Source organism: Pseudovirgaria hyperparasitica, assembly GCF_010093815.1.
Source record: "Pseudovirgaria hyperparasitica strain CBS 121739 unplaced genomic scaffold EJ05scaffold_15, whole genome shotgun sequence".
NCBI lineage: Eukaryota > Fungi > Ascomycota > Dothideomycetes > Acrospermales > Acrospermaceae > Pseudovirgaria > Pseudovirgaria hyperparasitica.
In genome coordinates this window covers 512,247-522,643 of record NW_022985563.1, presented here as the reverse complement: position 1 = coordinate 522,643, position 10,397 = coordinate 512,247, and the positions used below count along the sequence as shown (strand labels likewise).

The window sequence follows — 10,397 nt, the reverse complement described above, 5'->3', positions numbered from 1 at the left end:
TACAGCATTGTGTTTCCTCACATAGTTTTAAAAACCCCTCGAGCCCGATCTAGTCCGCGCTCGCGTGCCTGCGACGACGCTCTTCTAACCCTACTCCCAGACACGGCCTTTTATGCAGAGCCATGAAGTTCATGAAACATTTCAAGTCGAGCACGAAGCTCAGACAGAAAGAGAAAGAGAAAGAGTTGCAGACCAGCCCGAAGCAACGACAGCCCACATGGTATCCGACCGGCCCTGACTATACCTCACGCCTGGACAAGGAGATTTTGAAGAGAATATTCGCTCTGGTCTGTCCACACTCGAGAGACAAGAGTCATAAGCCGCTAGAGGAGACCTACATTGTAGATGGCTGTTCGGTCTGTGACCTACGCGATCTTTCCAACTGCTGCTTGGTCAAACGTTCGTGGTATGGACCGGCAGCTGGGCTATTGTGAGTTGCAAAAAGCCTCGGCCGTTTGTCAAGCTTGCTGACGGCAGCCAGATACTATAACATCCGTATCGATGCTGTCCATTTCTGTGAACTAGAGGCATACTTTCAAGAACAGCGTGAACGTAAATCACGCCGAAGTCGACATGCAGAAGCCCCGGACCCCCCAACATTGCGGCTGCAGCTGCTCCAGCGTACACTGAAAGAAAGCGAGTTTCTATGGCAAAGTGTAACGTTTCTCAAAACGCCCTACATGACACGGGAGACCTGTCAAGCCGAGCTCGCCCGCTGCGTCTCGGTTGTGCCGAACCTGCAATATATCGACTTGCCAGACGGCTGCTATAGCGGAGATAGCTTGAGCTCGACCCTCACAAATGAATTAATGTCTAGGTGTCGGCACATTAGGCAAATGAAGTATCGTGCCGGTGCAGAAAGGAATTTTGAGCAGCTGGAACGTGGGCATTGGCCTGAACTTCAGATCCTGGACATTTCTGGGATACATGTCGAGCCTGCCGTATTTCGTCAGGTCGTCGGCAGCTTAAGATATCTCAAGGAGCTTCTCGTGACCGAGGCAGACTGGTTCGGCGATCAAGTATTCCATTCAGCTCCAGGAATACCACACTTTCCTGCTCTGTCAAAACTCACCCTGAAACATGTCCCGGTATCAATTGACGGCCTTTTACACTTTCTTAATGATGGCGTGGCGCGCGGTAATCTTACGCATCTCACCATCTCCGGCACTCACATCAGGGTTCCTGACCTCCACAAGCTGCTCAAACGAGCCAGCGACCTGGTATACCTCAACTATACAGATAGTGTCAGCATGTCTCTTCCGATCGATCCCATCGCACCACTCCAGTCCATCTCCCTGCGCACCCTGCACTACGAAATCACTTCTGCGTCCGACAACTCGCAGTCCCTCCATCCCCCGACCGCCTCGTACTACACCTATCTCCAAAACTCCCTCCAGAACGGGTTCTTCCCTGGTCTGCGCTCAATCTACGTCCGCGACTCCGATTTCCCCGCCCGTCTCCTCCTCGCACCTCCTGCACCTGCCTTCAAAGCCGCGCCCGCGCCTCGACTCACACAGCCCCTCGAAGTGTACACCAAGGGCCAGTCAGAGATGGAATGGGTCTACACGTCCGTGATCCCGTCAGACACAGCCGGGCGTCGTGGCAGTATGAGTGGCGGGCGCCCGATCTCGCAGTATGAAGCCGAAAAGGGCCTTGGTTCGCAGTGGGGCGGTTCGAGCAGGCGTAGCACGATGGTCGGGAACGGATTCGGTGGCTTCTTGGTTGTGCCTGACATGGATGACGGGGCCAGGCCGAGTAGTCGGGGCAGTGCATTTGGGGGAAGTGTATTTGGAGGCAGCCCGGCGACAAGTCCAATGAGATCCGAGTTTAATCTGAGACCCCCTGAAAGATCGAGCCTTTTTGGAGGAAAGAGTAAGCGGGACAGTCGGGATCTGTGGAGGTAGGGCAACGATGGTGACATGGCGAGATTAGCTTTGCATTTGGAGGCATGGAATGGAGTTTGGTGATACTGGATGGATGGACGATGGAGGTTTCGGCATGAATGGGCAAGTTTGACTGATGGTATGATACCCAAGACGGCATATGAGCACGTGGGCATTTTGGAAGACAGGCCATAGATGAATGATTTGAGCTGATCAATGCGATTGATAGAAATTGACGTTTCTAGGTTTGACATGCTGTGCTGAAGTTTTGGCATATAAAATGCAGCTTAGAAGCGGTATTGTACAGCCAATGCTCCAAATGTAGGTTATATACCGACTTAAATCGCTCTGCCTCGCGGTCACCTCCCCTTGGTATCCGTCTCATCAGCCAAACACTCCCCAATTCCACCATCTGGATTGCTGCTGTCGCGTCAATGCGATGCTGTGGTGGAAGGCGGAGAGCAGTTAGGAAGCGCAGGGAGGGGAACAAGAAGGTGATAGCGCAAAGCGGTAAAGAAGACGAGGGAACCACAGAGCAGACGGAGATTATTCGCCATTCACCACACGTCTGTACGGCTTGGCGTGGTGTGAGTGTATCTCAGTGTCCTGCCACTGACAGCTTGTACAGTAATTACTCACTACAAAGGACGGACTGACGACCTGAGGTTGCGGGAAATTGCAGCTGCAGCCCTGGCGATCAGACCATACTAATGAATAGCCCGATTGCCTGCTGCTGACATGCGTCCGGTAGGCAGTTAGAAGGGCATTGTGGCTTGTGGCTTACGGCTCTAATTGCCCCTGGCTTTGGTTGCTCAGGGGCAGAATAGACGACAAGAAGAGCGATAGACTTGACCGGCGGACGGGCGAAGTTTGATGGCTAACATGGCTAATATAGATCAGCCATGGTTTCCGTACGTCGGCGCTGCGGCTACGATAGCGATAGCGATAGCGATAGGAAGTCTGGAAGAGTGTAACCCGGTAGCTGTGAGAGAGTCAATGCTACGTATTACGTGCTATGGCTACACTGCGCAATGTTGAGCGGCAAAAGCAAAAAACAGAACGTGCAGCACAAACGAGATTGCGAGCTGTCAGGGGCAACAAGTGGGTGGATTGACGGTTTCTCTGCTGTGCCTCGCGCCCTGCTGCAGTGACACGTGAGATGCTGCCATGATTTCTTTTGCGAAACGATATGAGCAACATTAATTCATCATTGTAACTTCTGTCCATCTCAAATTCCGCGTGTGTTTCATACAATATTCCGATTCTTGCTGTCAGGCCTGCGCGCTGGACACTTTCCAGGTTCTCCACTTGCTCCACTAATTAAACAAGTCCGCCATCCGTTCATCCTGAAAACTCCCGAATCCCTTCACGCCCCGGCTCCGAAACAACAGTCCACATTTCCACCCTTCCACCCTTCCACGCCGTGATAGCACAGCATGGCAGCCGACGTTGAACAGCAGAAGTTCTCGCGCTATCGCTCCGTGCGCAAAGCCCAATCCTCCCACCATCTGGAAGAGTCGCCTCCGCTGCCGCCCTTTGAGCCCTCAGAATCTCCTGCGAAATCAGAGACCCTGGGAAGAAGCATGTCTCGATATCACCGACAGCGTCCTACTACGAGCAGTAATAATCAGTCGTTCGCCGCACCGAAACGCGCAAACACTCAGGACATGGCTGCTCCGGCTCCACCACCTCTACCAGCAAACGCCAATGCGACCGTGTCCAGAGCCCGCGCTGCGACCCTTAATTCCTCTGCACAGCCCTCGCGATATGCACGTCGAGGGACGACAAGTAGGAAGGCGCCAACTTCACCGCCAACATCAGTCATGAGGAGTCCGCCCCGGATGCCGGCTCAGACCCTGGTAGAGCGCGTCTCTCGAGAGCCACCCAAGACTGCGCATGTAGAGGCGCGTCAGCTGATGGAGGCCGAAGCTGAGAGACAAAGAAAGGTTAGCGCAAAATTGAGAGCAGAGCGACGAGTCGAGGCCGAGGAGAAGAAGCAGGTGCAGGCACAAGAAGAACTCCGCGCAAAGAGGGCGATTGAGGAACAGCAAGTCAGGGCGAAACAGGAGGCAGATATAGTGCAGCAGCAGAAGTTCCTGAAGGAGAAAGCAAGGGCACTGGAAGAAAAGGAGAAGACTCTACAGGCGAAGGAGAAAGCTCAACAAAAGGTAGAGCAGGAGAGGGAGGCTGCTATACGGGCGTCGAACGAGCGGCGCGAGATTGCGAAGAGAATACAACGAGAAGCACCCAACTTGAATGCTCGTCGGGTCTCTCCCCCTGCGTCGCCTCCTGACAACAAGCCAGAGCAGCATTCTCCCAGCAGAATCAAGGACAAGATCAGTTTTTTGAGGAAGAGGAGCCAAGATAATCCAAGACATCACCGGACAGGGGACGTACCAGGTCAGCGGGAAGTAGACCAACAAAAAGCCAGGGATGCCGCCCTACCAGATCCCTACATCAGAGCAGGAGGCGGTGGGATCGTGCCCGGGACGGATGCACCAATCTCTGCGGTCAATGCAGGCGACAGGAGGGTGCTCATAGAGTGCAATGAGAAGCAGATCAGGCTGCCTGTCACGCCTCTGACGACGCCGGTCGACCTGATACGATCATGCGAGACTGTGCTCACCGAGAAGATTGACGTCAGCATGTCAGTACTGCTCGAAGGGTTCGGCAAAGTCGGAGTTCAAAGACCGCTGCGCAAGTACGAGCATGTCAGAGATGTGATGAATACTTGGGACAGCGATACACAGAACTCTTTGCTGCTCGTTCCCATCACGAGCGGCGCCGACGAAGAGCTAGACGAGTCTAAGATACCCAAGGAGAAGCCCGAGTTCGCTGGCTATCTCTATCATTCGCAAAAGCCGGGCAAGTGGAAGAAGGAGTGGATCAGCCTCAAGTCTGATGGACAGATGCTCACTGCCAAGAACGAAACGGGAAAGGATGAGAGTAGCATGTGCCACTTGTCGGATTTTGACATCTACACGCCGACACAGCGCAAGCTGAGGTCGATCAAGCCTCCCAAGAAGACCTGCTTCGCGGTCAAGAGTCAGCAAAAGTCGAATATCTTTTCAGACACAACAAGCTTCGTACACTTCTTTTGCTCGAGCGATCGAGATACGGCGACGAGGTTCTACCAGGCCGTACAAGGCTGGAGGAGCTGGTATCTCGTCAACATCATGGGCGAGGGCAAGAAAGCCAAAGAAGCTGCCTCTGCGACCCCGTTCAAGCTGGACCTGAACTTTGGCAGTGCTGCTGCTGCCGGCGGACACACGAAGAACAAATCCTCTGTCGACTCCCACTACATGCTCGGCACGTTCCAGCCCATGCTCGACTCCGACACGTTCAACCAGATGGAGTTTGCAGAAGTCGTCCTCCCTCCCCTCCATCTTGCCGGCTCGACGCTAAACGAGAAGGACTCCAAGACGATGCATGTGCGTAAGATGTCAATGCGACAGAAAGCTCCGCCGCCATCGTCCTTTCCAGAGTACTTTTCCGAAACGGAAACAAATCCATCCAACCCCATTACCAGAACCGCAAAAGCCGCACGAACCCAGCCCACACCCCTGATCTCTACCACCGACAACACGTTTGCCTCGACCGGGCTGCTTGGCAAAATCTACACAGAGCGGCAACGAGAAAAGGCGGAGCGCGACCGCGAAATCGTGCTGCAAAACTCCCTCGCCAGCGGCCCCTTTACCGATGGTCCCTCCCTCCTCAACACCACAGCCTTCCCTCTTCCACCCTCCACCGACGCCGCACAGCCATCATCTTCGGGCCTGACCCGCAACTCCTCCGTCCGCTCAACCCACAAACGCAACTCCTCCGACCTGAAACACACAAAGTCACTCCGCCGGCCTCCGCCCGCCCAGCCCAAACCCCTCGTAGACCTGACCCCTCAGTACAAAGAACCCCCGCAGCACGCCCTCAAGGGCAAAGGCTTCAAGCCCGCCGACACCGCCGCCGGCAATCTCATCGAAAACGCCACCAGTCTAGCAACAGACAACCCCTACGCCAGCATCCCCCCGTCCACAGACTGGCGCGCGCGCCCGCGTGCAAACACCCTGACGCGTGGCGGTGGCCCCGCCCCTCCGTCTGCACTACACACCCAGGAGAACCCGTACGCCGTCGAACGCTCCGAGGACGCCTTCACGGGCCAGGGCTTGCTCGCGAGCGCGGGACCGAGTCAGGGCGGTGGAAGCACGGGGCGGGGCGTGATGGATGGGAGTAGGGCGAAGGGGCCGATGGTCGATTTGCGTGAGGATAGTGTGTTTGGGAAGGGCAGCTTGTTGCAGGGTGTTGAGCGGGCGCAGGGGAGTGGGGTGGTGATTGATAGGGAGAGGAGGGTGGAGGGGAATGTTGTTACTGGGGAGGGGTGTTGATGGGACGATGGGATGCGGGGGTTTGATGGGTATTCTTTGGCAGCGTTTGCATTGTTGGTGGCTGGGCTGGCTTGTTGGCCTTGTGTCTGGCTTCGGATCGCGCAGACTGCGGTTATGCGGATATGTGGTACTGTGGGTATATGGTAATGCAGTAATATACACGGCGACTATACCTACACCAGCGGGTATACATAATCTAGATATACACACAAGGTAATATATCATACCGCAACGCAACGCATGAGCCACAACTCCATCACCACCAACACATTACTAACTTATCTTCAATAGCTTACCTAGCAGGGTGTTGCTCACTTGCTCACTTCCTCCACAACCTAGAATCCCATTCATCTACCAATCCACATCCTAAACAAGCACCATATGAGCAGTCAAACACAGCGGAATCCACCGCTAAGCTTGATACCAGGCTTTCTTCCTACTATTAGACAAGTACATACATATATACGCAGAGGCGCAATGCTAATTAACGAGTGCACATCCCATATCCCGTCTTTTGCTACGAGGCTTAGGGGGGGAAGGGAGAGGTATAGATAGATAGCGCTTTGTCAATGCTTATATATATATATATATATATGGACAGGGAGAGAGAGAGCGCCGGAGAGCCGGAGTGACAGGGGGAGAGACAGGGGGAGAGATAGGGCGTAGTTATATGTAGTTCTCAGACTGACCCGTCTACGCTTCTAGCTAGATACTGGATATGACGTAGATATACTTGGCAGTGTGTGTGTGTTATTGCCCGTTGCCTACTAATTTTAGGCGCTGGAAAGGTGTGTTTTGGAGCCCAGGGGCTGGTGGGATAGGGGATTATGGATGGTTAACAGAGAATGAGTGTGTTTTGACTTTTGTGAAGGGGGAAGGGGTTGTTGGGCTGTATATCTGTTTGTTTGTCTGCCATTCCCGGGCAGTCTAATCATACCTAGGTAGTGCGGGGTTTGGGTGGGGTTGAAGCTGCACTGCTAGGGGGGCTTTGTTGTCGAATATGGCCACTTGGGTGACGGTCTGTAGTCGTGGAAGAAGATACATTCGAGACATGATAGGCTGGGAGTGGAGGACTGAATGCCCGACTCCCCCTGTATGTGTTTGGGAATTGCGAGTGGGTTGTGCTCTCGGCGGCTGTATTCATGTGATGTGAGCGACTCGTTTGCCGAGCGGCTATATTCATGTACTGCGAGCGAGTCGTTTCCTGGGCGGCTGCATTGACTTGGTGCGAGAGTGGAGAAAGTGTTCGATGGAGGGCGTTTGGCGGCGAGGATCTGTGCATGGATGAATTGGGAACAATGGTTCGCGTCTGAAACGTCGGATCTTATCCTGCCTGTCTAGGCCTAGCCTCCGCCAATAGATCCACCTCTAAAGAGCAGGCGCGTTAGCCACGTCGACTGTCCCGCGTATCGCTCTGTCCTCGTATCATCGCCTTCTCATCATATAAAGTCCCATCCACATTCAAAATGGCCAAATTACGAGCACGACGTTCTCAGCGCCATACTATTCACGCAGACTCATCCTTGCAAGGTTCGAGATCTCCCTGCTATCAACTTTTCATCCTTACTAACTGTAGACAGGGAAGTCTCAGAGTCGTATCCAAAAGAAGTCGACGCCTGTAAATCGTAAAAGTGGTCGGTTGAAGGAGCAGGCTGCTAGGACAAGCTTGGAGGCTCCCAAGTCCAAGTCTCCTCTACGTTCTGCAGACGAGTCGCAGGTCTATTGAGCTTTCCACCTTTGCAGACACCGCTAACTATGAACGCACTCAGCCTCGGTCCCCGCCACGAAGTCCTACTGTCAAACGAAAGTGCATCGACGAAGAGGGAACAGTGACAAAAAGAGCACAGAAAAGACAGGAACAGGCCCCACATCAACTGGAGAAAGAGGTTAAGACACCCAAGGAGGACACCGAAAGTTTGCAAGAGGCAGATCCAATCGACTTTTGGATAAAAGAAGGGCGCTGGCCAGCAGAGCTGTTTCAAATCAACGACGAGACACGCACTTTCTTCTCGCGAGACATTGAGGAGGAACGCTGGTTGCGGGAGGTCTACATACCAAACATGGAACCGGCTGGCAGTCCACAGGGGAACGCCGGCTTAGAGCACATGCGACCGATGCTTGCAAGGAAGAAAATATCAAAGTCATCGCTGCTACAGAAGAAGTCGGACGCTGGCTCTTCAACTAAAGCTTCGACTCCAAGTGACCAGAGGTCACAGGACGATAAGAGTAACCAATATACTGACGTTCGCTATGAGTCCATTCTTGCCACAAAAGGGAGCTTCTTAATAGAGGACCCAGAAGGCCCGACAGAAGCGAGCATCAATGTCTGTCGTCGACTCCTTGATGGAGAGCAGTCCGTGCCGGAGGACAGCCTATTCAATGACGACATTTTCAAAGATACTTGCGACGAGATTAGAAATCGAAATGAAGCCAAGGTCGTGCGCGACATCGCCAAGCTGATTGTACCGTCGCCTCGACGTTCCAAGACTCGAGGGACGAATCGCTATAGAAGCCCACTGACTGAGAGCGTCAGTGAAGGCTGGACCAACTCGATACCACTAATAAAGTCCTGCCCCCGGCCGGACTTTGCAGTTGGTTTTAGTCGGTTAGCGTTTACAGAAGAGCGACTTGCGAAGCTAGCCCCGTTTATAGGCGATCTCACTGACACGTCTGTGTTCATGGGCACGTTCTATATGTACCTTCCGTTCCTAACGTGTGAGGTTAAGTGTGGTGCTGCAGCACTTGACGTTGCCGACCGTCAGAACGCTCATAGCATGACACTAGCCCTTCGCGGCGTGGTCGACTTATTCCGACTAGTGGGCCGTGAGAAGGAACTTCACCGGCAGATCCTGGCCTTTTCTATTTCGCACGACCATCAAAGCGTACGTATCTACGGGCACTATCCCGTGATTGAAAAAACCAAGACGTTATACTACCGCTATCGAATCCGAGCATTCGATTTCACGGAACTAGATGGCAGAGAGAAGTGGACAGCCTACAAGTTCGTCAAGAACATATACGACGTATGGATGCCAGACCACTCCAAGGCCCTGTGCTCGGTCATTGACAAGATACCCGCCGGCGTGAGCTTTGCGCTCTCGCAGGTCGGAGACATCCAATCCCCCGACGCCAGCGCCGGCGCAACCTCCGGCCTCTCGCGGGACTTTGCCAGCTCTTCACTTGCGCAGCGCTCGTCAACTGGGTACCTTTCCGAGGACGAGGAGGATGTACAGGGAGAGGCTGCCACCCCGTCTGAGGCTAGGGTTGCGGGTGGGCGAAAGCACAGCACGCCAGAGACATCTGTCTCGCAGCAGCAAGCCGGGCCGTTCAAGAAGCCGCGGAATAAGAGGCATGGGCGCGGGCATGGGCATGGGCAAGACGGGTAGATTGTGGGGTTTAGTGATGTCTTGATGGCGTTGGGGAGGTTGGGATTTCGTGGATTCTGCTGGTTTGGTATTGGGATTTATGAGGTAGGGTAGGATAGGGTGGACTTGCGTATCTTCTTTGTCAAGAAGGGGTGGGTTTTTAAGGGCCATGCATGCATGCATGACTAATGTGTTAAGGAGCGCGGTATGTATATATGTCTGATGAGCGATGATGATGATTATGATGATGAAATTGGTGGTTGTGGTGGGTTTTTGTCGTATATGGATTCTTGGATTCTTACTTCTTACTTTTTACTTCTTACGTCTCACTTCTTGCTTCCTGCTTTTCAAATCAGGGGGTGTGTATAGTGAGGGGATGGCGGGGTAGGGTATGTGTGTATGAGTGGGTGGTCTAGGGGCTGTGTGTGTATATGTGTGTGTGTGTGTGTGTGTGTGTGTGTGTGTGTGTGTGTATTGTATACATAGTATCCGCAAGGAAGAGAAAAACACAAGAACCAAAATCCTCATACGGATCACGTACAAGGCCCGAGGGAGAAGAAGAAAAAGAAGAAGAAGAAGAAGAAGAAGAAGAAGACAGGCCTAGGCAGCAGCAATTGATAGCCAAACAGGTCAACAACAGGCCAAACCAGGCCAAAATCAATAAACAAATAAATAAATTACAACAAAACATGCCACACAAAACCCACAGTGTCAAATAAGTCTAACCTTTCTTTCTACGACAACAGTGTACAACAAGACTATCCTACATC

General features: G+C 53.1%; 5 protein-coding genes across 5 annotated transcripts; all 5 read left to right on the top strand.

Moving 5' to 3' along the window:
- Positions 1-131: 131 nt before the first annotated feature.
- EJ05DRAFT_443041 (uncharacterized protein) lies at positions 132-1,904 on the top strand (the record flags this gene model as incomplete). The annotated part of the gene is made up of 2 exons (XM_033742065.1): positions 132-430; positions 482-1,904. The coding sequence occupies 2 exons, from the start codon at positions 132-134 to the stop codon at positions 1,902-1,904; spliced, it is 1,722 nt and encodes a 573-aa protein (XP_033597287.1).
- Positions 1,905-2,619: 715 nt separating this feature from the next.
- EJ05DRAFT_479254 (uncharacterized protein) lies at positions 2,620-2,939 on the top strand. Its single transcript, XM_033744633.1, has one exon. It carries the CDS (start codon positions 2,766-2,768, stop codon positions 2,919-2,921), a length of 156 nt encoding a protein of 51 aa, XP_033597286.1. The 5' UTR covers positions 2,620-2,765; the 3' UTR covers positions 2,922-2,939.
- Positions 2,940-3,080: 141 nt separating this feature from the next.
- EJ05DRAFT_513753 (uncharacterized protein) lies at positions 3,081-6,748 on the top strand. The gene is made up of 2 exons (XM_033748463.1): positions 3,081-6,475; positions 6,554-6,748. The coding sequence occupies exon 1, from the start codon at positions 3,320-3,322 to the stop codon at positions 6,260-6,262; it is 2,943 nt and encodes a 980-aa protein (XP_033597285.1). The 5' UTR covers positions 3,081-3,319; the 3' UTR covers positions 6,263-6,475; positions 6,554-6,748.
- Positions 6,749-7,728: 980 nt separating this feature from the next.
- EJ05DRAFT_503776 (uncharacterized protein) lies at positions 7,729-9,648 on the top strand (the record flags this gene model as incomplete). The annotated part of the gene is made up of 3 exons (XM_033747475.1): positions 7,729-7,792; positions 7,843-7,979; positions 8,032-9,648. 3 exons carry the CDS (start codon positions 7,729-7,731, stop codon positions 9,646-9,648), a joined length of 1,818 nt encoding a protein of 605 aa, XP_033597284.1.
- A 205-nt stretch (positions 9,649-9,853) lies between these two features.
- Positions 9,854-10,397, top strand: EJ05DRAFT_135079 (uncharacterized protein). The gene has a single exon (XM_033739178.1). The coding sequence runs from the start codon at positions 10,059-10,061 to the stop codon at positions 10,344-10,346; it is 288 nt and encodes a 95-aa protein (XP_033597283.1). The 5' UTR covers positions 9,854-10,058; the 3' UTR covers positions 10,347-10,397.

What these genes read in the sequence shown, in the direction of transcription:
- EJ05DRAFT_479254 (XM_033744633.1), top strand. Translation starts at nt 2,766, where the DNA reads ATGGCTAATATAGATCAGCCATGGTTTCCGTACGTCGGCGCTGCGGCT.
- EJ05DRAFT_513753 (XM_033748463.1), top strand. Translation starts at nt 3,320, where the DNA reads ATGGCAGCCGACGTTGAACAGCAGAAGTTCTCGCGCTATCGCTCCGTG.
- EJ05DRAFT_135079 (XM_033739178.1), top strand. Translation starts at nt 10,059, where the DNA reads ATGTGTGTGTGTGTGTGTGTGTGTGTGTGTGTGTGTGTGTGTATTGTA.